The sequence below is a fragment of the Citrus sinensis genome, chromosome 4 (assembly GCF_022201045.2).
Source record: "Citrus sinensis cultivar Valencia sweet orange chromosome 4, DVS_A1.0, whole genome shotgun sequence".
Lineage (NCBI taxonomy): Eukaryota > Viridiplantae > Streptophyta > Magnoliopsida > Sapindales > Rutaceae > Citrus > Citrus sinensis.
Genome location: NC_068559.1, coordinates 18,149,297 through 18,175,785, shown reverse-complemented (window position 1 = coordinate 18,175,785; position 26,489 = coordinate 18,149,297). Strand labels below are relative to the sequence as shown.

Genomic DNA, 26,489 nt, shown 5'->3' with positions numbered 1-26,489 from the left:
ATGAAGCAAATAAAAATTTAGAGATTTAATTCTTTGTTTCTACATTCTCTAATTCAAGCACTCTCTTAATTGATTAACATTTAAAAGAGAGTTTTGTATTATAATTTTAAGTTTTTTAATTCATTATTAATATATAAATTAGGAATTTAAGTTTTTTTCCATTATTTTTTAATTTTAAATTTATTATTTTAATTTATAATTTTTTTTTTAAATATAGGACTTAGGCCTAACCCAGGTTTTTTTTTTCCCTTAAGCCCTTATTCAAATTTAGCAATTTTAATGACAATTATAATATGGAAGGTTCGAACCAAAATTCGTAAAAATGGGCCGAGGCGACCCGATTTTTTTTGTCATCCCTGCGATTAGGTGGGGTTGTAAATAGATCAACCCATTAAAACTTAGCAATTTTAATGACAATAAAATGGATTAAAATATTCCGTGTTATTCCAAGCAAAAACGGCTAAAATCGTAAATGCAAAAGCAATTTTGTCCGCACCTCTCGTATAAAATGGTCGTTATCAAAAAAATATATATATATAGAAAAGAAAGAAAAAGGCATGCATGCAGCTACCACACTCCAACACCTAGACGAGAAGCGCTTTTGTATATCAACACTCGGCTTCTTCTTTCTCTCTACACAACCAAAAGCACTTTTGTCTTACTCTCTCCATAGTCCATACCAACTCAAGCCAAAATTCAATCCTCCTCCTTCTTCCTTCTCTGAGCCTCTCTCTTCATGCAAAAGCAATTATTGCTTATATATATATATATATAGATAGATAGATAGAGAGAGAGAGAGAGGGAATTGAAGGAATAAGTAGACATTAATGCTGCTTTTAAAATTTAATCTACTCATCATTTGTCTATGATCTATACATCAAGTGAAAGGGATTCCAAAATAACATGCTGGCAATGATGATCGTATATGATTAATTAAGAGACTTAATAATTAAGTGAAAGCATTATATAATTAAACCTTCTAGCTAACTAGTGATGATGACGACTGACTAGGGTCTTGTTTTCTATTATCATCATTCCTGTCGAGGGCGAGCCATCCAGAGAGAACTAAGAGCTCGGAGACGATGGAAGTACTCGGCTATCGCCAGCAAACACCTCGCCGCTTGACGAGTTGTCAGGATTTGATTCAGCCGGTGGATGGTTTGGTGCCTCAGATTATCTGCCTGTAAGTTTCAATTTTGTATTTTATTTTATTTTTTTATTTTTCAGAAGAAAGAAGAAATGCGTTAGTATATAATTGACTTTAAGAGAAAGACTAATTAAGCATAAATTTGGTAGATTGTGTTTACAAAAATGTATCAGTTCATGACTTTAGGGTAGGAGGTTTTAATTGTCAAATGGGTGAAGGAAAATATGCAAGAGTTTGCTTAGTAAATGATTGTGGCTTTCGTCTGAAGCAGGCTTGAAAAGGAAAGGGGAAAAAAAAAAAACTGCATATAGCATCAAATTAAATTAAATTCTAACTAGGAAATGTGCTAATTCGTCTTAGAATATATATGATCTAGTTCAATAATATAGATATAACAAAACCAAAAAAAAAAATTGATTAATAAGCACCATTAGTCAGCCTGAAAGTGGTCAACATATGATAGTAATGTTGCTTTGGTACTAAAAACAAAGATGACGACAATGACTTCGCTAACCTTTGATTCGATCAATTCATCTTGATTTGATGAATTCCACGTATATAATCCTCAATGTCAATGTTTCTATATCAAATCTGTTCAAACTCTAATCAATTTCTCTATGTGGGACATAGAATTTTCTTTAGGTCAAGCCGAGCATTCCACTCTTTGGACCCTCCACCCTAAACTCCAAAGCAGCTAAACATTAATATTCAAGTGACTAAAGCCTTATTCACTTTCTATGCTTTTTGTTTGCATTTGTATTGTGCTTACTTAATAATGATCCCATCTCTCTCTGTGTGTTTTCAAGTATTTGGATATATGCTTATCCTACATGAACAGTTAAAAAGAAAATTATGGTGGGATCATGGACTATATGGTATCTTAAGTCAAATGGGTAGGACCATGACATCATACAATTATGCAGTGCCATGTGCACGAATTCATATTCATAGAGCATTATCAGCTTAATTATTTGGTCTTAATTAAGCTCAATCTATTAGCTCTAGATATTTAGTGTTCCAAAAATTGATCAATTATTCACTTGCATTAAAACTTAAGTGTAAATATGACCAAAACACACTCATATTGATGACCAGACCAAGTAACATCCTTCAATTTCTTTTAGGAGAAGATATTCAATGCATGTGAAGATATATAAAGAAAAGAAACTAAATTTTTAAAGCATGAAGAGCCACGTGGGTGTTAGCCTTCCTTTTTTCGGCTGTGATGGGCAAAGAAAGGCCCATATAGTTTTGTTAGAAAGTGCAAAAAATTTATATGAGGTTGCTATCAACAGTACTATAAGCCAACAACTCGTAAATGGCAGAAGTTATATATCGTATAATGTAATAACTAATAAAGATGCCATGCAACTGCAAAAAATTATGCAATGCAACAACCAGCTGCCACCACATGATTGTAAGACTGAGACATGTAGTAGTTTCATAAATTGGGTTAGGTTAGGTTTTCCAAACCCAGCAGGTCGGGACCAGATTCTATGGTCCCGCATACCCCACATTTATGCAAGTGGAGCCCACTAAAAGATATATAGATTAGCAATCACAAATTATTCGTACCTGCCTAACAAAACCTTCGAGAGTGGAGAGCTTGTTCATGGCAACGGCCATTTGGCCCATGTAATTAGCCATGTTAGGAGGGCAGCTGAGTGAGTCAGAAGCTATGGTGTCTAAGATTGATTGGTTCAGAGCTTCAAGCCCTTGAGAGAGAGCATCTTCAGCTTCCTGAGTAGATTGTTGCAGCCCACATATGCCTAATATCTGTTGCTCCGTTAATGGCTCTATTTGGCTCAATATAACCTGAATCAAACGTTATTTACACAGACCTCAATGTCATTATGATTTATATATTTAGTGCTACAAGTTACTTACAGAAGGATCTCATGATTCTTTTATTTGCTAAAAACCAAAGGAAAAGATGAAGATGCATGGAAACAAGATCTCTTTAGCTGGCATAAAAAAGGAGAATAATAATAGAACCGTGCATGCAATTCTCTCCTTTCTCTTTCTCAGCTTTCACTTTCAACAAAAATTGCAGTACCAGACATGGCTTTATTAGAATAACACCTAACCCTACCCTTTATTAGAAACCCCTTCATGAAATACCTTTCGTCATTTATTGATATCATGATCATTTCGTTTTACAATTGATCATCCACCGACAAATTGCCCCATGCAGTATCTCATGATATGGATTTGTTATCATTTTTTGTTTTTGGGATTTTTCTACTTATCATGCAATAATATATCTCATTAAGTTATGTATGTATGAATTAGTTAGCCAGCTAACCCTAATTCAGGCTTAGTGCGGTTAATATTTGGCCATGTATTTTGTCATTTTCTTGTTGCATTTAGTATTTGCAATTTGCATGTTAATGTGACAAAGCATATTGTGTGTATTATATTTAAAAGAAAAAATATCAAAATCAGTGCATGATTGGAACTAATATGTGTACCTTGATGAGCTCAGATGGCCGGAATCCACCCAACCACAAGAAGCAACGTTCGGCCGGAGACTTCCACAAGCCGGAAACAAGATGAAACACATCCGTCTTGGCCACCATGCCTTTGAGGTTCATTATCTCATCATAGTGTGCTAAGCAGTTGTCTACATAAAGCCGGAGCTCGTTTTCCGGTAAATGTTCTTGTACTGCAGCTCGAAGCTCACACATTAGACGGTGATGCACCTCGAGCCATCTTGCATACTCCATGTCAAACACCGCCGCTTCTACATAACAAAGAAACAAGAAAACAAAAAATAAGAAATGGGTTGCGCTTTTAAATGAAAATAGACTAAATTTGGAAAAAAAAATAGTAATTAACCTGAGCTAATATTGCTGATGCCCACTGGAAGGCCTTGCTCCCCTCCTAAAATCCCCCCAAAAAACATGCCCTAAAAAGGAAAAGGTAAAAAAAAAGTACTCATTTAGAATAAAATGTTATTTGATTGGAATGAAGTTGCCAAAATTACTGAATCTCACTTGAGTTCTCGCTCTTTGTAGTTCTTGTTCGAGTTGGGTAAGTTTGATCCTACTTGATTCCAGCTGTTGGACATAAGCCTGTGATATGAAAAATATAAAACGGGGAAAAAAAAAATGGAACCCCCATGAAATAAAATGATTAGATGTAAACATGTAAGCTGTTGTTTGAATTAAAGGAGGAAAGTATAGATGAAGAGACTAACTCCATGGACTGACCTTTTTTCTGAGCCTGCTTTTCCTTGCTGCCTCTCTATTCTGAGCAAGTCTTCTCAGTGTCTGCTTAAAAATAATAACAATCATCACAAAAATTGAACATTCTTTTATGGAATTTTAATCTTTATTTTGTTTGTAATGTTTATAGAAAGTATAGACCAAAAGAAGCAAAGATATCACCTTAGGGTCTGGTGTTTTTGGTCCTTCATGTTCTGAATTACTTGATGTTGGACCTTTGCGGTTTCCTTCACGCTGCAATGACAAGAAAATTAAAATAATTGTTAAAAAAAGGAATAATAACAATTTTTAAAACAAAGAATCTCAGTTGAAAGTAAAGCTAGCTAGCAGGTACCAACTCTTATTCTTGATCATATATTAAAACAATTTGTTACTATGTTCAAGTCCTAATCCTCTAGCTACCTTGATTGCTTTAGCCGTTTCAGGCCCGGATGAAGGAGCATTATTTCGAGCGTTGGCCAACTCCATGGACGGCTCAGATGGTCTCTTAGAACTATTATTTGTTGTGGAAGAAACCAAAGCTGTAGCAGCCTACCAAATCCAAAACAAATTAAACAATTAAAAGTAATGAAAATTATATTAAAACTAAACTAAACTAAACACGATAAAGAAACTAAAGCAAAGAACGAGTAAGTGTTAAGTTAATAACGGTTTTGTAATTAACAGTAATGACAATACCTTGTGATTATTGGTTGATGAAGGCTCTACGTGCATAGGCTGAGATGGAAAAATGTTCAAAGTTGGAGGCCTCATTCCTGAACTCTCTGCTGGCAAAATTTTAACAATAATCATTAATAAGAATAATATTCCTTTGCAAGAAAAGTATTAATGATTAAAAAGCAGAGGAGACAAATTAAAGCAAGGGAGAAATTGTAGGAACTGTCATGCATTTGCAGCTCTCTCTCTGCTGCCATATCAAAGAAAAAAAAAAGGGGAAAGAAAAAGCTGAAAAAGGCAAAGCCTATTCGTACTCTTTTCAGTACACATGTAGAGTTCATTTGGGTTTGTTTGTAAAAGCATCAAATCAATAAAAACAAAAAAACAAAAACAAAAAATCAACTTTCGTTTTGTGCTGCAAATTAAGAGAGGATCCGGTCAAAGAAAGTACTGTCATGAAAGATTTTCAATCTGTTTGAACATGGTTTTCCTGTGACCCAAAAAACAACCCTTTTTCTCAAAAAGAATCTTCCCCAACAGAAAATTTTTGAAGGATCTTAAGAGAGAAAGAGAGAGAGAGAGAAGAATAGGTATGTACTCACGCCGTTGGTCTTGGTGATTATGAACAGTGGAAGGGTCTTGTCCATCAAGATAGAGAAAAAGTGCTTGATCTAATTCTCCCAAATCATAAGCTCCTCCTCCACTATCTTTACTATTGGATCCTCACATACATATACACACCCCAAATTAAACACATATAATAAATAAAAAAGAGAGAGTAGAGCGAGCGAGCTAGCTATACATATTAATTTCATATGCTTTAGCTTTGATATTTAAATCAAATTACATGTAGTTTCCACCAGGGATGGAGGGTGACTGTTGCATCATTCCAAAGGCTATCTGATTCTGATTCTGGTTCTGATTATTCTGATGATGATGATGATGGTCTTGTACTTGTATCTGTTGATGCTGTTGTTGGATATGTTGTTGATGATGAAGTTGATTATTGGTGACTTTGTTACTAGTAGAAGTAGCCATATGAAAGAATCTGCTAGCTAGCTCCTCCAACACACAGCAAAGCTTTGTTATTTCTTGTTCTTGAAGACTAACAATAACCCCATTAAAAATACAACATAAAGACCGCTCCCTTTTTTGCTCTTTTCGAGATCATAAGTGGAATTAAAAAAAGAAATAGAAAAAAAGAAATGAGTCGGTTACGATCGAAAAGGGAGATAGAGATTGAAGAAGAAGAAGAAATGAATTTGGAGGAATAATATTGAATGCAAAAGAAGCAAAAGACAAACCTTTTTATTAGCAATTAGACTCTAACTGACTTTATATGTGTACACACACCCATTTTCAGGCTCTCTCAGTAAATAATATTAATAAAAATAATAAATTTTATTGTTTTTCAAATTTTTCAGATAAAGCGGTCTCTAGATATCATCTTCAAAGAAACCGCTGTTCTGTATCGATGGAAAGAAAAACCACTTCAGAATTTTAGAGCTTCCTTGTCCGAGCTTCCTATTATTATTAAGTCTTAATGACGATTTTGCCCCTTTTTACAACTCACTGTTGACAATTTCGTCCATGCAAACTTAACACGTAGTAAGACTGGTGAATGGTGAGGCGGCTTCGTCCTAAGGCTATATATATATATATATATATATACACTCAAAATATTAATTGCCCCCATTAGAGTTCTAGCTTTTTTTCTTTCTTAATTAGTTTTTAAAGTTATTCTCACTAATTGATTCTAAATTTCTCCTTGAAGATAATAATAAGACTCCTCACAATGAAGTTCTATCTTTTTCATTACTAAAGTTTTAATCCCTTACCCTAAATAGTGAGATTAGGTACACCTAATTAGAAAGTCAATAGATCGAACAAATATACCTATATTGTTTACACATAAAAACGAAATGAGATCAACAATACTTATTAATACAATGTTTATCAATATCATCAAACGTTATTTCAATCCTTCTCAAACTCACCGGCCTAAGAAAATGATAGAAAAAATTAGAATATGCTGCATAGCTAAAATTGTAGCAAACATTTGGAAGCTAAGAAAATGCAGGAAACAGAGAGAAGAGTAGAGCTATTTTGTATCACATCTGTTGATTAGAGCATCACCAAAAAAACTCTTCAAATAAGATTTTATTACTTATTTGAAGAGTCACGTCAACATTTAAGACTCCAAAAAAAAAATTTCCAATTAAGATTCTTTAAATAATGAATAATTTTCTCCTTTTAATTTTGTAGAGTTGCTTTCTCGCTCTTCAATCCATATTTTATTGCTTTTTATTGGAGAGAGAAAGGAAAGTGTTTTAATTACCATTTATAAATATTTATTTGATTAAAGTACTATTAATTTATTTCTATTTGAAGAGTTTTTTAAAAAATAACATATTTTTTCACTCTCCTTTTTACCACATAGGTAAGCAAATAAATATTTAAAAACTAAAATTAATAGAGCCTTTTGAATATGTTCTTACACTTGTATTTATACAAAGATATGGACTGATCCACACACTCTGAGGACGAGCTTACAAATTCTTTATGCTAAGCAACTTGAACTAATAAACTACTAACAGTATAACTAATCCTAGTAACTCAACTAAGCACTCCTAACAAACTAATCGACATAATCAGTAAAAATCAGAATATGCTTGAGGAGGACACATAGTAGCCTTATTCCTAGTGACATAGCCAAAATTCAAAATAGGGAGGGAATTTAATTTCCTAAAATAATTTTAGATTTAACCTTCTTATTCAATGTGATTTTAATGATGATAAATTAATTTTAAGTCTATATTTTATATATTATTTAAATTTGAAGGGGGCAAACCAAAAATTTTATTAGGAGCAAATGAAATTCTTGTATTTTATGAAAAAATTAAGACTTACACGGACAGCTAATCATCAAGTCTCTTTGTGGCTCTGCCATTACTTACTCCTTAATATAATTTTCACCAATATATATCCACATATGCTTTGTAAAAATTTATGAAGACTCATTCTAGATAAATGCTACTAGTAACCATAAAATATGTATCATACATTCTTGATTATTTCATTTTCTTCAAAGAAAAAAGGGATCACTTTAAAATATATTTGCATTCAGTTCCACTTTTAGTAATTACATATCAGGACCCAAAAAAAATTACCCCAAATGGAGGATCATTGATATTAATATTATCATGTGCTAAATTTATACCCGTAAAGGGTGATTTTTCAGATTAAAATTTTTTATAATTAAACGGATGCGAAACCAAATTCAAATCTAAAGCACTGGTATAATGAACAGTGTGGTATTTCAATTCTTTAACAGCCGTTACCGAATCTTTATTGTGTATGAAGGGGCAGAATTGTCATGTAAAAAAATTCTACCAAAAGAAAAACAAATAAAAAATATAAAAGTAAAAATCAATAAAAATAATGATTCGGGAAGCAGCTGTCAACAAGAGAATGCAGGTAGGACCGTTGACCGTGGGACATGTGTCAGGTTTTAGAGTTCCAATTCTGATCTTCGCCCCTACGGGGTGGGCCGTTGGGAAAGTGGGGCCCACGGCCCCTCGATCACACTCAGGAGGAGAATCAGACCGCTGCTATGAGGTTTTCTATGGTTTATTTTAGTTACTGTGGGGGCCCACCGGATCGGAGGAAATGAAAGTCATAGTCAGTGTAGGGGCCCACCAGGACCGGCCCCCACCTTTCCCGCGATTTTTAAGTCGCTTATTATCCAACCACTCCGAAAACAAGGACTGCCTGCTAACTGCAAAGGAGAAAATAAATGAAAAATGGATATCGTTTTATTTTTTTATTTTTTTTTTAATTTCGTTTGAGCACTCCTACTTTAAAATTCCTGGTAATCTTTTCTGTGAATAAATCAATTAAAATGATTAATTTTTAAAGGTTAGAACTTAGATTTTGCTATTATATAATTATGAGGCGATGCAAAAATCAATCACTTATTATAGGGATGGCAATGGGGAGGGGAGGGGAGGGGACCAATCTCTCCATACCCATCCCCGATATTTTACATATGTCCCCGTCCCCTCCCCGTCCCCGTCAGAATTGCTTGAGAGAATCTCCATCCCCTCCCCGAATAATAACAGGGGATCCCCGAGGGTCCCCGGTCCCCGAATAACTAATAGTCTAATACATTTTTTTTTATTTTCGATTTTAAATTAATCATATTAAAATAAACTCATACCGCTATTGTAAGCTCGTAACCAACTTTGACAGCACATTAAGGCCTCCAATGTGCTTGGATGAAGTCTGTTATGGTATGGGCTCACAACTCTACCACTAGTGTTAAAAGCTGATTCATAAGCAACTGTTGTAATTGGAATTGCCAAAATATCTCTAGCAATTCGAGCTAATGTAGGATACCTATTAGCATTTGTCTTCCACCAACTCAAAATATTAAAATCTTCCATCCGAGGTATAACTTTCTCATCCAAATATGAATCTAATTCATCTGCAACAACTGCACAATCTCCATTGTTTACATAATCATCAAAACCTATCATCCATTTGGTTGCTTTCTTATAAGAATCCCCTGTAGATCTAGTAGAAGAACTACTACCAGTATAATCAAAGCAATAAACAGTTGGTGAAAACTTCAATTAATACTCTTCAACTAATTCCCGGCAAAAGGTGACCACTTTCCCAACATACAACTATTTTGATATTTATTATTTTTAACAATATTTATAATTTTGTTATTTATTTATTAGTAATTTTAAAAATAAAAATAAAATTAAAAATTAAAATGGGGAAATGGGTAGGGGATGGGGATTCCACCTCATCCCCGTCCCCTCCCCGAATAAAAAATTGGGTAAAAAATTTTCCCCGTCCCCTCCCCGAAAAAAAAATTGGGTATAAAATTATCCCCGTACCCTCCCCGAATGGGGAAAATCCCCGAGGGTACCCGTCCCCGTGGGGATTTTTGCCATCCCTAACTTATTAATATGCTAGTTTTGATGATTTGATGACCTAATTGTTTCTCCAAGGAGCGCGTAGAGTGTTACAAATAATTTGAAATGAAAATTAAGAATACTATTTGGGAAGAGATGTATAGTATATGTCATTATTTTGACATTATATATTCAACATGAGAGTAACAAAGCATCACATATCCCAAATATTTTCTTACATAAGTTTATGCTTCCAAAATGATGTGGCCTTACTTACTTAGACGGTCGAATACAATAACAAATGTCACATCGCTTGAGGTCAATACTTGATATAAGTTTTATTACATCGAAAGACTTGTGTTGAAAATATAAAGTTGAGGTGCACAGTTTTTATGAGTATTGACATGGTTTTTTATGTGCCATTTATTGATTTTTAGATATATGTAGGTTAGGGGGCACCGGTTCGGGCCTACTCGATTTTGGAATAAACTAACAATTTCAGTTTGGTTCAGTTTGGGAATTCAAAAAAAAAAAACAATTGAATTTAAGAAAAATAAATTTCTAACCAAAATTAATAGGTTCAGTCGGATGAGTATTGGTTCGATTATGGTCTTTCTTAACAGGGAAGTTTTCTTATCTTATTTTTTGTAACAAAAGAAAGATTCACCTTATTACTTTTCCCTAGACTATATTCTTAATTTTCTTTTAATAAAAAAAAAGTTAAAACAAATGAGAGTTTTCTTATCTTCTTAAATTAAATATTATTAATACATGATAATAAAATTATGTTTTTGTAATAAATAACATGAAATTAAAAATAGAGCAAATTACATGGCTGACTAAAATCGCTTCTTGCAATATGTGTAACACTCTAGGCGAATCTCACATCGGCAAAGCACGAGAGAGATTTTGAGTTTATAAAGGGTGATCCACACCTTAATTGACAAGAAGTTTTTTGGGATGTATGGGCGCTCCAGAAACAGAACCGCGCAAGCCTTGTTAAGGCCCAAAGCGGATAATATATTGTCAGGTCTGGGTTGGATCATGACAATATGTGCCTCAGTGGTAGCAAATTGAAAGCGACTAAAGGAAGCTACAGCGGCAGCAGCAATGGACTGAAGAGTGGAGACAGTGAGATGGATGTCAAAATAAAAGGAAACATTGATGGCTGGAAGCCATGATCATCTTTCATTATCGGCAGGTAGCAGCAATTAGTGAAGCAAAGGTCGTGTTATAGACAGCGGCACCACGACAGTAAAGATTCAATAGCAAATGTCTTAGGATTCGGCAGCCGCATTGGTTTTCAACCTAGGGTTAGCGTTCAAGTTTTTGATCTTGCGATTCAATAGGTAGCAGCTGCAACTATATGTGTAATGTGTGTGTGTGTGTGCGCGCGCGCGCATGCATGTGTGCGTGTGTTATCTAAAAAATTATTAAAATGCCATTAAATTAAGCTCGGTACCAGTTTTGCAACTTTGATCTGAAAACCAAATCAAACCATTTGGTTCGGTTTCGTGATTAACCGGTCTGGTTTTTTAACTTATAAATCATTGAATCGGAAAAAAAAAAAACCGAACTTGATCTTTTTCAAGTCCGGTTTGGTTCTGCCCACCCCTAATGTACATAATAGTAATTATTTCATAAATAATGAAATAATAAAGCCAATCTTTACTTAATATATGACAAGATTTTATTTATTAGTGTCACATGATTTGGAGTATTTTTTATTTAGTGAATCTCGATGGTTGGATGAAAGTTTTATTGAAAAATTTAAAAAAAAAAAAAGACATCTAATTAAGGGGGACGATCAATGAACCTTACCCCTCAAGAACAAATTAATAATAACAAGGTATCTTAATAAAGATAATATGCTCAACAAAAAAGGCATGCTAAACCAACAAAATCCACAACAAACTGACATCAACTGAATCTATATGAAGGCAGACCATCTACATGAGTTAGAATATTAAATATTGTAATGCATGTGTTAAATATTTAGCTAAATAAGCTCATTGCAATTCTTGATATACATAGTGCAATCACATTTGTTACCGATTTAATTCATCATTTGTTGTTTTTCACTGACACTAGAGTCAATATAAGAGATTTGGTTTGTATTCTTGTAATATTCTTTTTATTTTTCAAGAAAAAAAGGACTAACTAAATTAAGGGTTGTACAAAAATAATTTAAGTTGACTAATTGAATTAAGGCTGTACAAAAATAATTAAGGTAATTAATTAACATATGTTTGAGTCATGAAGATAATGAAAGAGCCTCGTATCATTTGATTGTTTTTGGTTTGACTCACCAAAAAGACATGCAACCCCAAAAAAATCTTCATGGATTCCAATTAAGAGAGACATGAACATGATCATAATTGAATGCAAGTGATGGGGCGGCGTACGGTTTGTTCTTCAATGGGAATCTCTTGTGTGTTTGCAAGTATGTGTATATATACGTATACATAAAAACGAAGAACGATGTGAAAATTTTCATTTTGTTGTGAATTAAGGGATGTATTTTTATCGTATAAGCAAATGAGGTGTGTGTCCAAAAATTGCTGGAAAAAATTGACGACAATTGAGATAGAACGTGCTTACTTTATGATGTGTCACTATGTACACCTCTTTTGCATGAAAATTATTTCATGTGAAAAGCTAACTGCTTGCCCAAAACATATTTATATGTGTAATAATGTAATAGAAATCCATAATGAAGCTTGAAATTAATCATTACCCTTTCTCCATATGTATACAAAGTTCATATCTTGAGAGAAGACTTAACCATATTACTTCAAATACATAGGCAAAATATGCATGTTTGATTTTTTTTTTTTAATTTCCTCACCTACCATATGATTATTTGACTCTCTATGTTATCTTTTATTATACCACTATCCTCACTTTGTTAGCTAGATCATTCATATATATGAAATATTGCAAGATGAAGGCGTGATCGTCTCAGTAAATAATTGCAATTAAGCAGCAAGAACAACAACCCTTCAATCTTAATCTATTATATTGTACGTGTAAATAGGAAAAAAGAGTGAAACTCTCCTATTATTTGACAAAACTCAAAATGTTTTACAAAATATCTAAATTAATCTATTATATTGTACGTGTAAATAGGGAAAAAGAGTGAAACTCTCCTATTATTTGACAAAACTAATAGAAATCTCAAAATGTTTTATAAAATATCTAAATCCCCTTGAATGTTAACTTTATCATCAATCTTACCATTTTACCTTGGGGTAAAATAAATATCTTTATATCTTTAATTATGTTTTAAAACACATCTAAACTCCCCTATTGTTTGATGTTAGACATATGAAATCTTTAATTATTTAATTAATTGAATAGTTTTTCTAATCACAATTAATTCAAAATCTAATGAAAAATTATGGGAAAAAGTAGGGGAATTGTCATAATTTTTTAATTAATTCTAAAAATTTCAGAATTGATAAAAAATTAAATGCAAAATTAGTGCATGCATATGTACTATTTTTTGGAGAATAATAATTTGAGAGAGAGAGAGAGAGAGAGAGTCACACTCAACTCATTGTTTCAAATACCCTCAACTTATTATTCTCCAAAAAATAGTGTGTGGTTGTGTATATTTATAATTTTTCTTTTTGCATTTAATTTTTCAATTAATTCCCTTAAATTTTTCCATAATTTTTTAATTAATTATGGGTAAAGAAATTATATTATTCAATTAATTAAATAATTAAAGATATTCATATACCAAACATCAACCAATTACTAAGTATAATATAGTAAGATCAGTAAAAAGGTTGATAGTAGGATGTGGATATGTTTTAAAACATCAGGGAATTTCGATATTAATTTTGTTAAATATCAGGAGGTTTCACTCTTGTCCCATGTAAATATCAGTATTATATATCATTGACTAGATGCATTAATTTAGTTTATAACTTACTTAGACGATAATTAAACGACACAGATTGAACGAAATATAAACATCAGTTGGTTAGTAATATTATTTGTTTAAAGGACTGTCATAATCAAAGAAGTTTTTCTTGTTCTATTTATTAGTATAGTTAACATCTAATGGTTATAAAATATGTGCAAGTAGGAATTAATTTCAGCAGTAATTGAACTTTAACCCTTTGGACAATTTTAAATGTACAAAATTTATTGGAAAACAAACAAATTATTTGGATTAGGTGTATCAAAAGAGATCCATAAAGTAAATATATTTATAATCGTCTTTTAATTATTATATGATCACACAAGTCTCTCCTTATGGCCATTCAAGCAGCTAGGGTTTCGACCAACTCCTTAATTTCCATTGGCTTAGTCGACATTTCCAAACTTTGAAAATGACAATTAATTAGTAAAATATGTCAAATAAAAGTAAAACCCTAATTCTTGATGTAAAAGAGTGCCCGTAATTAACTCAACATATGTTATTAAATTAATCAAAATTTGTGTGACGAAACTTTAAACATCTTTTGAAATGACACGTATGTCATTGACTCTCATTTTTGTCAATATTTGGTTTAATTTGTCTATTAAACTAGCAAATACAATCATACAACCTACCAAGCGTTGCTTCTACATATTCAAATAACAGATTTTACATCTTTAATTGTGAATTAATGACCGAGTTTATAAGTTATATATGTATTCAAATATGAATGTGGATTCAGTTAGTAAAATAATTGTATAGTTTAGCAAATTTAATCTATATTTATAGATGAATGCCGCCACCCGTTTCTCATTTATATCTATAAATAGGGTTTTTTTTCTACTTTAATGTTTGATATATGGTTTCTAAAATAGAATTAGGTTACCAATCTTGTGTGACTGGTCCTTAAAATAGCAATAACTGTTAAAATTAATGAAAATTTTGCAAGAAATGACACTCACGTTATGAACATTACAGATTCAGAAAGTACATTTGTCTGCTTAATAATTGCTACCAACAAAAGAAAAGTTTTAATAAATTAACATATTGTGAAGCTTATTAAGCGCATGCATGTTTGATATTATGTAAATCTAACACATTCTAAGCCCTTCGGCACAATTTAACAGGCCGTGGCTGTGAATGTGCTTTGCTCCATGAGTTTGCCTGATAATAAACAATAAAGCTGGTCAGATTTGTCATAATCATCCAATTTTTTTTTTTTTAAATAAGTGAGAGAGAGAGGGAGAGATATAGAAAGAAATAGTACCTTTCAATATGATAAAATGCAGATTGACAAATCAACATTTGTTCCAATCTTAATTACCAACTTACAATTTTATTGTTTTATCTTTTGGTTATTATAGGTTTCAATAAGTATTATAGAGCTAGATATCACATCTGATTCAGTATAATTTAACTTGGTACATTTTTTTAAAATGGTTTACTTTCTAATTAAATTTTATAATCTTTTAATACTCACAATAACCATCTAGTATATAGTTAATATATATAATCAAGATTGAATATTAACACGAACAAGACAAGTTCAATGTATGTTCCACCTTTCTTTGCATTGAAAATTTAAATATTTTATACACAAGCATCCGATTGATGGAACCCATTATCAAAATATTATTTTGGTTGACTTAATGAAATTGAGCATTTGGCCAGCCAATAAGCTAACCTTATAAATTCACATTTTATACCCAAAGATAATTATTATTATTATGACTAAATTATGGCCTTAGACAATTTTTTTTGCATGTTTTATTGATAGGGCAACTGCTATGACCACTCCGCCCCATAGAAGTCAGAGAGTTAATAATTTACTTAAAAATGATGATAATAATAATAATAAAAAATTAAAGGGACAGGATCTATGTTTTGAAATAGGCATGTCTGTAACTAACTGCAAGGGGAAATTTTGGACAAATTCAAGGGCCGAGAGAGTTCCCCACGACAAGAGGGCAGCCATTTCTGTGTATTTTCTTGTTTTTTTTAATATTTATCTTAGTCTTCTGTTGTTTTAAAATATGAGTTAACATTGACTCTCTCCTTAATGATTTGGGTTGTTTAACAACAATATTTGATGTTCAGCTATTAATTATCAGGCCTTATTAATTCTATTCCAAAGTCATGTCATAACATGTACTTATTACTATTCATGCAAGAGACCTACTCTCTTGACTATATGCATCTAATGTCTACCATATAAAAGTTTTCATGAATTAATTAAAGTTATCTCCATTTAATTGAAATTAACCCAAAAACAAAAAAAAAGGTTCTAAAAATCTTTTTTCCAAATTCCAATGCCCATTATTACATGGTGTGCTAGGTTGGATCAGAGCATGTCATGGGAAATCTAAGAACTGAAAACAACTACATTTGGAGCAATATATATTTATTCTTTCAAACACCCATATTTGGAAAGGAATAGTTTTTACTAAAAAAGGAAAATTTTGTTATGCTAAACGACTTGTAGACTTTAATTTTGCGGGCATCAACAGCCTTGCTACGAGAGAATGGGCAACCATTCATGTTTTGTACGGAACCCAATCCTTGATAGCCCTGAATGGCAAAAAGCAAATAAAATAAATTTGGCTTGGAATTCAATGAAACGTATGTATCTTTCAAAATGAAAAGGCAAGTAATTCATTAATATTTTGGACATGAGGTTGCGAAGAAGATGAAGTTTTAATTTGCTATATTTAGTGCGTTGGTAAAAAACACAGGGTAGGTATCCTTAATTTTAGGGAATAGGGAGGGTGCCAAAGAGCAATTATGGGTCTTCGTAATCCCCCAACCTATTCATCTATTTTTATCAACAAAGTCTCTGAGGTATTTTCAAGCGGGGTCCATTATGCACATATTTTCAGTGCCTAAAAATAGTAAATCTTGATTGTGGCTGGAGAAATGCTTTTAATTCTCGTGCTTTTTTTTGGCCTGTTTCAGCTGTCGAGCACATTGAATATGAATGGGAAAGAGGGAAGGTCTTTCTCTTCTGTTAATGCTCAGATGCTTACCGCTTCTCTTCTGGCCTTTATATAATCAATGGCCTGGCTCTTCTAGGCATCACAAAAAACAAAAAAACAAAAAACAATAAGATGGATGAGTGAAATTGATTTTTCTAATATTTGATAGTAATTTTGTAAGTAAGATTTAAGCAGTTCAACGGAGATATGATGAAAATCTCATAATTTTGGAAATTATCTTTCACTTGGGTGGAAAGTGGAAACCCCCGAAGTTGCTTTAAAATAATGATAATTCTTTTTTTTTTTTTTTATGTTAAACCTCGAAGCGAAGAAATTTATAAAATAAAATTAAAATGGTAGACATCACGAGAGAAAATGTAAAGGCCAACGGCAGAAGCAGAGTTTTGGTTCGGTATGAGCCAAAATATAAAAGCAACATACTTCACAAGATAAAATAGAGAGGCTCAGTGGTAAAAGCAGAATTTTGGTTTGGTATGGGTCAAAATTTAAAAAAAAATAAATAAATAACATAAATGAGAGGCCAGAGGGAAATATCATAAAACTAGGACTAGCAGAAGGGTTCAGTTTGATTTTCCAAAAAATCAAATCAAATCAAACCGAACCCAGTTGCTTGTTTCAGAAGAACTAAAGTCGAACACTGGGTTCGGTTCAATTTGTTCAGTTTCTTAGAAAACAAGTGAATATAAAAAGAAAATTATACATAATTTCTTAAAAGCTCACAATCCTTGAAGCTTTCCAAATACATGGTAAGGGATCTTCATAACTGATTAAATTGGGGACAGGGAAGATCTAAATTGGCTAAAGCTCCACTTATAAATCACGTTTATTAAGTTTGGTTTAAAAAAAAATTGATTCCTTCAAATTTAATAGGTTTCCAAATTATAGATAGTCAGCTTGTCAATTGTTTGTTTGCCTGTTAACTTCAACATTTTTCAGCTGGCTTTGCTTGACAATTTGACTTAAAAAAAAAAAAAAAAAAAAAAAAAAAATTGTCTAATGTTAGTTTATTGGGAAGTGACTCCACGACTTTTACAATTATTTCTAGTATTTCACTTCACTCACCTTACCCCTCTCCCCTCCCCCCCCCCCCAATTATGAAAAAAATCAATCGAGGAAAATAATAAAAAAAAAACATAGAAACTTGTAGATGGTTCTGTTGTAATGCCATTTTAATAATGTTGTAGTTTTTGAAATTATTATTAGTTGTATTATAGAAATAATTAGCTGTGAAGCGAATAAGTTAAATATTCGATAAAATTTATTTTTCAAAGTACTGTGAATTTAAAAAGCAATCATATATACTTAGTAAATCTTAATGCTAAATTGTTATAAGAATGCAAATGACTGAAACAGATCCAATATAGAATTAAAATCTATTTATTCTTTTATAAACAAATATATTTAATATTTTTTATTGTTATATAATAATTTATAGCTAAAATAAATTTTATTTTATTTTTCTTTTTTATTTTGTTATCTCAATATAATTGGTAATAATAATAATTTCTTTAAATTTAAAATTTTATTTTTGAATTGAATAAGGATAATTTTGAATTTTTATAATATATATGAGGATATATATGAATTGAATACAAAACTAATTTTCAAAATCAGATTTTGAAAAACTATGTCATCCTTGCTTTTCAAAGGGTAAGGCTATTTGTACTCTAAAATTAACTTTGGGCACTCATATTTTAATATTTTTTGTATTATTAAATTAACCTTAATATAATTTACTATTAAGGATAATTTAATAAAATATTATTTAATAAATTTTTATCTTACCGTTATATTTTATCTACAATAAACCACATCAATAATGAAAAATTGAATCAATGTAAACATCAAAAATGTTGTTTAATACCTATGGATTAACCTTTTTCATTTTTTTTCCATTAATAGAATTGCTAGGAAAACATCAAGTATCATGCACCATCTTTTGTAACTGAAACAAAAGGAATAAAAAATAGAGGTGGAGGGAGAACAATAAGTTGTGCCCCTTCGACATAAGAAAATGAAAGAAATCAAAGGATAAGATTTGTTTGAAATTTGCTTTCTGATCTTCACTCTATCTGATCCGCATGCTTTCATGGGTTTGAAAAACAAAATTACATTGCTGCATTAAAGAGAAGAACAAAGAAATATCAAACCTTAATATGAAGGAAAATAGAAGTTAATAAAAAGGGAAGAAAATTAGAATTTTTTTTTTGTCATGATGAATATTTTATTGGGTGTAAAGAGGAAACAAGGTAATTAAAGAAATGAGTAATGGAGACAATATAAGAATTTGAAAGAATATTCCAAATAAAAACTAATATTTTGAAATTATTAACTGAGTGTGCAAAGTAAACGGGTGTTCAAAGTGGGTTTTAGAATGCAAATGACCCCACCTATTTTCAAAATATATTATGGATTGAATGATTTTGCTGAAAATGATGTTTTTAAAAATTTACTAAGCACCAAATTTAATTTTTGGTTTTTCAAAATCAATTTTGTGTCTCTAAAAGACAATTCCAAACAGTCCCTTATGTCCATAAATAATAAATCGACGACATAAACAAAAGTTCCAAGACATTTTAAATACAAAGCTTGATTTCTACAAGGTGTTGGTAAAATTGTTTATAAAATTCTTTGAAAAGTAAAATTTGAACAAATTAATATTTAGTTTCCCTAAGCGAGCATGTCCTTCGGTGGCATTTCGGCTATCTTTTTTTTTTGGGAAAAATAAAAAAAATGTTGGGAAAAAGGTCCAGCTATGTTGCAACTGTGGTACGGTACACAATTGCTTTCAACCATTAGATTCAATTAATGTAACTGTACATCTATAGATCCAATGACTGGTTGCAACTGCGGTACCATACCACAGTTGCAACATAGTTTTGCCCTTGGAAAAATGGTCAAAAATAGAAAACAGTGAAAATGCAAATGATATTTCAGACAAATAAAGGAAGATATTTTCTTGTTTTTGGAATCTTGTTTTCGAAAACATAGATAGCAGTTTTCTCCGCGGTTCTATTTGAGGCTTACAACTTAGCCCAGCTAAAAGTAAGTTAATAAGATTTGATTCCATTTGTCTTTGGACTTCAATTTGGGCTTTCAAAAGATTGTTGCTGAATGGACCGAACCGAATGGTTTAAGCATACCCACTTGCATTAATGTATGCTATTCATTTAAAAATAAATAAAATTCAATATTTGACGAGATTTATTCATTTCATAGTCAATTTCGTAGTATATATGTAAAATTATTTAGTCTATATCACTTCCATCGGCCAACTGACACGTGTCGCCTTGAGAATACAATACTCGAGACATCCTTCGTGTGATACTATTTGTATATATCATTGTACTTGTTGGAATACAAAGTTCAATATTACTAAGCTAACCCGATCGGTATCGTAAACCTGTCTTTTGAAGCGACGTGCGATGAATTAGAAAGTTCCCTTTTTTTTTTCTTTTTTTTTTTATTTAACTTCTTCTCTTTTAGAAACTAACTAATGAGCAAGTTTATATGTCAATACTTGGACTGAAAATACTAAAGATACTACAAATTAAGACGTGTTCACCAATTAATAATTGCCACATGTAAAGGTGGGAATCTCTATAATCGTTTAACCATTAGGTGCTTGTACTTTTTCCCTTAAAAGCATAGAATATGTAGTTGATGTAGCTTTGTAATCCCATCTTGCCCAAGATCTCTTTTGTTCTTTTCACTCTTTTATCTTTCTTGTCAAACAAAATCCTAATCTTTTCTTTCCCCACCTTTTCTTTTCTCTTTTATAGAAAATGATTCACTAGAATCAAGGCTAAACAGATGCACGATCCTCGACTTTCTTTTTCCCCCATCAAAAGGGGTCTCAAAAGTGTACGCACTCAAGGTATTGATAGGTTCATGTGGGGTCTGATTGAACCCGCTACCAAATGCCCTAAACCCTTCTACAATATTTACATTGCCTTGGCCAATATTGTAACACAAATACTATTAAACCCCTACATAAAAAGATTTGATATTATTTCGTCATTATATAATATGAATTTTTGTAGAACCAAAGAGACAAAAACTCTACTAAAATGGGTACCTGAGCAATGTTGCAGCAGCAGCAGTAGGGAGCAGAGATGGACGTATTGCAAATGCTGCGGTGCAGAAGCAAACAAAGAGCAAATAATTTGGGGACGAGAAAGCATGGCTACAGGCTGTAAAGGGCAAAATACAGCAAAAATAAAATAAAATAAAAATATCAAAATTACAGATAAGGTCCCCACTCTACCTGGTAATCAGAAGCTGCCAAGAATTCCAAGAATCAATGACCCCAAATTTCGTCTTGGGTTGCCGCCTAGGCCTAGCAGTCAAATTTTGCTGTTGAAAACCAGACAAAGCTCCGGTCCAGAAGGGGCACTTGTACCGATTTACTTTTTACGGTGGTTGCTCCATTAGTTACAAGTTACTTTGGTTTACATTTCAGATTCAGCTCCAATGGTAAAGTGTTGTAAAGCTAAAGAAATATGCTTCAGTTTCACACCAATTACGGCAAAATAAAGGCAGTAAAAACATCACATTAAGTACAGCAAAAAATTGCTCTAATAGTTGGTGAGACAAATATGTGTGTCATCTTAACCTCAATTATTTATTTATACCGTAAAACAATTCCAACTTGATATAAACAAATTATAAAGATTTAACATGTATGCAGAATATTTAAGTTATGTGACATTGTACCAACACAATAAATGTCCACATGCATTCATATAATTAAATTCAACAAATTGCTGTCACGAAATTCCAGAGGACCAACATAATAAATAGTAGTATAACAACCCTAGCTGTCCAGGAAATGGTAGACAGACGTAATTTTAAAGAGGGGATGTTGGTCTTTTATATGCCATGGATGAATTAAAGATTCAAGCTAACATGGTGAAGCATGCAATTGAAATATGAACATAAAGACATTCGAACTCATGCCATCCCAAGAAAAAGCGTCAAATATTGAAAATCAAATTTTCCATCAGATGAATATCTACTGGATAAAATTAAGCAAGAGGGTGTTCAGGATGGGTTAATTGCACTCAGAAGCCTACAAAATTACAAATTAACATCGATTGATCACCGTAGACTTGAGTTTAAAACATAGAATCCTATAAAATAACATAAAAAGAACCACAAATCCACAAAATCTACCACCTTTAGGGGAAGGTTACATGTCATACCAGAACCTGACACCCATCTTGCATAATATAGTAGGCAAACAAGCTCAATTTTGTTTCCATAAATTCGTCGCTGAGTTGACAAGAAACAGATAAAATTAAATGCCATATAACTTAAAAGGCAGTTGGAGTATATATGGCCTCACTCATAGCATGCAATCAGTTCTTGCTGGCAACCTCCTGAAGAAATTGAGCGGTACGGAAGGAAGCTTGTGACGGAACCTTGGATGTCTTAACACATAAAATCCCGTTAGAAGAGCCACAACTTGGAATGGTGTAACATAAAGAACAATGGCTGCAATCAGACAGAAAATTACAAACAGAGCTGTGGCTCTTGGGTCTCTCCAGCTCAGTAAAGACTGCAGCCTCTCCCCTTGAGTAGCTAAATCACCAACCACTGTCTGAATTCTTCCAGCAATACTTCTCAGTCGATCATATCTCATCCTTACAATATCAGAAGGCCTAGAAGTTGGAAATGTATCAAATTCTTCATCAAGTTCATCAGGATGAGCAGAATCTGCATGTGAGAGACGGGTGTCCATGTGAGGAGGATGTCTTGGTCTCCATCTATAATACCAAACACCAATCAAGAAGAGATAGAGGAACACTGTTGGTAAGATAAGCTCTGGATACAGCACCAGTATGATGAACAAGATGTGAATCAACACTGTCGTAATGGGGTTTTTCCAATTGCAGATCTGATCAAACCATTTTCCAACAGCAATTATCCCACTCAAAACTCCCATAATCCTGAAAAAGTTAGCTTTGCTTCTTCTCATACTCCACATATGAGAGCCCACATCCAACATGTACTCGACTACTTCTTTCCTCAACGGCGGCTCAGCTCGGCTAAGTCTCATGGACACAATCTGAGTGGCCTGGTGTCTCAAGCTATCGAGCTGGCTGACAGTCAATGGATGCAGATAGTGCATCTTTGGTAACAGTGGCTGCGAGTACATGTGCATCATATTAAGCAATGAAGAGCATGTAAACCTCACAGCCAAATGAATTTCACCCATCTTCTTGACACCATTTGGGTATAGCACCAGCAGTGGATACGAATGAGTGTAAACCCGATCTGTTTCAAGGGTAGAAAGACGGATCCTTACCTTTCCAATCCTTGAATCCCTTGCCCCACCAGCTTTATCTCCTCCATGCAAGTGACAATTATCAAATACCCCAATGGTTATAACAGTACACGGATCAAAAACTTCCCATGTATACTGCTCATTCCACTTGGGAGTAGGGCTATCAATGATTGTCCTGGTTCGAACCCATTTCTGGCCATACTTTGCCACACAATACGCATCTGTAGTTCCTCGACCATCTTTAGTCTTCATTGGCATTAACCCTTGAGCATTCAAAATCCCCAATTCTAAGACCCCTATGCTGGACTTCCATAACTGCTTTGCCGTTGGCCTAAGATCACTGCTGTAGTGTGTTGATTCATCTAAAACATGATAACCACCTTCCAAACAAATCCTCATGTGGATCCTGCTAGCAAACTTTGTATCTTTCTTCTTCTCCCCTTCTACAACGATATGCTTTTCAAGATTATACCACCTAGTGTTCACTGGTTTATGATCAAGCCTCTTGTCCACATACTGCAATGGGATCATACATTTCCCCAGAACTTCATCCTTGTTAGGTGCAACTCTATCTTCCACAGTCAAAATCAAGTGCTCTTCAAATGGTTCAGCTGCCACAAACATCAGATCCTCATTCCACATTGGATTAATGGTCCTGCTAGCAGAAACTCTTGTTCTCAAAGCCTGATTTCCCAGTTGGGCCTTCACATAAACTTCTGGGAATCTACCCTTGTCGGTGGGTTGCAGATCCTGAGCTTCAATCACATTAACCCTCAAATACCAAAGCTTAGGCGAGAGATAAACCTTTGACCGTATGTTCGCAAGACCCTCAATTCCAGTGACAGTAGCCGCATCGGAATGCCACGCCTCAGGAAATGCCTCATCTGCTTGAGTGCCCATCCACACAGCCAACATCAATTCTCCCCTAACCTTATCCCCCTTTCTATCCTCCAACCTATACCACTGTGGTGCCAATGGACTATCAGGTGGAACTCGTTTTGGAATCTCATTCAAATCAAACAAAACCCTACCCATAAAATCATCCTTAACAAAATCCTTATCCTTCACAGTAACCTCAAGCACAGAAGACTGAATACGATCCTTCGAGAAAGCAAACACCTGGTTCCACTCAGGATTTGTTTTCTTTTCAAAATGCCGAGTTGTACCCTTATAATTGCCCATCTTAACTTCGACATAAGGATCACAACTACCAGTGACATCCTTCGGGGGCAAGTCCTTGGCCTTTACAACCCGGACATAAAGGTACTGCATTTGCTCAACGAGGTCATAGGTGCTAGTGAGCTTGTCACCGGTTATCTTTCCCCCACCCAAGTGGGGTTTCGTCTCTTTCAAAGAAAACTCTTCCAGTGGTGGTCTCATCTTGGCTTACAGTTTCAAATGAAAGGACACCCAAGTTGTTGTAAACTTTCAAGCTGAAACAGAACACTTAAAAGCGTCACAGAAGACGGCAAGTGATAATTTTCCTCTTTTAAATTCGAAAGTCCACAAGACCCTAAAATATTGGAAGAAAAAAAATTAAATAAGCTAGCCGTTACTGATAAGTAAACTAAATCTGAGTTACCAAGAGATTGTGGAAACTAAAAAGGAGGAAAATAAAGAGGAGATATTCAAGGCAAAAGCAAAGACACCTCAACAGCTAGATAAAGATAAGATAATAAATGATGTTTTGAGAACTTAAAACGACAACAGCTGGAAGCAAAACGCAGATAATTTGCAAATTGCAAATTAAAAAAACAAAAAAAAAACCTTAGATCTCTAATAAATGGAGAGCTTGTTGACAAAGATAGAAAATGACCTAACAACAGCAGCTTCCTTAAAGCTTCAGATCTGCTACCTTCAATCCTGTATAAACCGAAAAAATATCAGTTACCAAAATAGAAAATAAATAAATAAATAATTACACCATTATATGTAATTTTTCTTTATGGTTTTAGATCTGAGAACAGTAAAAAAGGGTGAAAAAAATGAAGAAACATAGTATAATTATATCTAACTAACCGTCTGTTTGGAAACCCGAGAAAATGCAACAAGAAAATTAAGAGCGAACAATTATATCATGTGGCTTGATAATTTTGGTTTGAAATGAACAAACATAACTTTTGTCAGCTACAAAACAGTCGTTTAGTGTTGAACAGAGAATACTGTTAAAATCTAAATAAAAATCTTAAAAAAAACTTGCTTCCTACTTTCTCGATCTTCTCGAGAAACTAACGCAATGTAAGCCACCTCAACAACAACATCACACCATTAGTGTAAAAAATATGTTTTGAAAAAAAAAATTAGCTGAAACGACAGTAAAAGAAAAAAAAAAAACTGGTTGGTTTGTAAGTAGTAAATACCTTTGAAGGGCGACATGTAGAGGAGGAAAACAAAACGGAGGCTTGAAAAGGAAACCCTAGCTTTCTCATTCATTCATTCGTACTATAAACGAGGAAAATGAAGGTTCACATAGATTTAAAATAGAAAAAATGAAAATACTTTAGAGAGAGAAGAGAGAAGAGATAAGAACAACAAAGAGACTCAGCGAGAGAGAGAGAAAGAGTGGGCGGTGTCCTGGTTTGGCTTTGCTTTTTATTCATCTGCTTTTGCTTTTGCTTTTTCGGAGGGGTTGGGATCTGATGAATCTGCGAGAGAATACACACTGAACGTACTCTCTCTCTCTCTCTATTACTTTTCTTTTTGCTTTTTATTTATTATTATTATTATTAGTTAAAAAAGAAATGCGCTTGTCTCTGTTGCTGAATGCTGATGTTGTGTGAGGTGGGGACCCGGGTTTCAAGCGGGCGTGTGTGAGACTACGGTCGGACTTCGCACGTGTATTTACCGTATGTGTTTTGTAATAAAAAATTCCATTTATATTTTACTTTTACGAAACTTACATGGTCTCCCCTTTAGTTTATTGAAATTACATTGTTGATGGCCATTTTCTTTTTCTATGGATCGTTTTGATACTTCGGCATGTATAACTTGAGGGTGCATCTAGGACATTTTATTGTATTATGTTATATTGTATTATTTTAATATAATATATTGTATTAGTATTATATTATAATAACATTATATAATATTTGATACTAAACTATATTGTATTAATTTTTAAATGTACATTGTTTGGTACTGCACTATACTGTATTATTTTTTTGTGATTAATTTAAATTATATATTTAGTAAATAATATTTATTAGTACTTAGAAAAATACTAAATATAAAAGTCTTAAATTTTAGAAATTTAACCTTTTTTAGTATAAATATTAAAAAATTATAATAATTCTTCATAAAGATCGAATCTTATAGTCTTA

At 32.9% G+C, this 26,489-nt stretch overlaps 2 protein-coding genes across 6 annotated transcripts; both read right to left on the bottom strand.

Annotated features, from left to right (window-relative positions):
* Window positions 1–818: 818 nt before the first annotated feature.
* On the bottom strand, window positions 819–6,496 carry LOC102607265 (bZIP transcription factor TGA10). Of its 2 annotated transcripts, none has more exons than XM_006484961.4 (11): window positions 5,879–6,496; window positions 5,634–5,743; window positions 5,053–5,138; window positions 4,777–4,905; window positions 4,537–4,608; window positions 4,360–4,419; window positions 4,144–4,221; window positions 3,986–4,055; window positions 3,619–3,890; window positions 2,723–2,962; window positions 819–1,181 (listed from the first exon to the last, which is right to left on the bottom strand). In XM_006484961.4, exons 1-11 carry the CDS (start codon window positions 6,067–6,069, stop codon window positions 1,032–1,034), a joined length of 1,458 nt encoding a protein of 485 aa, XP_006485024.1. In that variant the 5' UTR covers window positions 6,070–6,496; the 3' UTR covers window positions 819–1,031. The 2 variants fall into 2 exon arrangements, with proteins under 2 accessions (XP_006485024.1, XP_006485023.1); XM_006484960.4 differs by having other exon boundaries at window positions 5,053–5,141; window positions 5,879–6,495.
* A 15,365-nt stretch (window positions 6,497–21,861) lies between these two features.
* On the bottom strand, window positions 21,862–25,845 carry LOC102607759 (FT-interacting protein 3). Of its 4 annotated transcripts, none has more exons than XM_015532294.3 (3): window positions 25,530–25,845; window positions 24,937–25,032; window positions 21,862–24,682 (listed from the first exon to the last, which is right to left on the bottom strand). In XM_015532294.3, the coding sequence occupies exon 3, from the start codon at window positions 24,547–24,549 to the stop codon at window positions 22,228–22,230; it is 2,322 nt and encodes a 773-aa protein (XP_015387780.1). In that variant the 5' UTR covers window positions 24,550–24,682; window positions 24,937–25,032; window positions 25,530–25,845; the 3' UTR covers window positions 21,862–22,227. The 4 variants fall into 4 exon arrangements, with proteins under 4 accessions (XP_015387780.1, XP_006485025.1, XP_006485026.1 ...); XM_006484962.4 differs by having other exon boundaries at window positions 24,986–25,032; XM_006484963.4 differs by having other exon boundaries at window positions 21,862–24,602; window positions 24,986–25,032.
* Window positions 25,846–26,489: the final 644 nt, after the last annotated feature.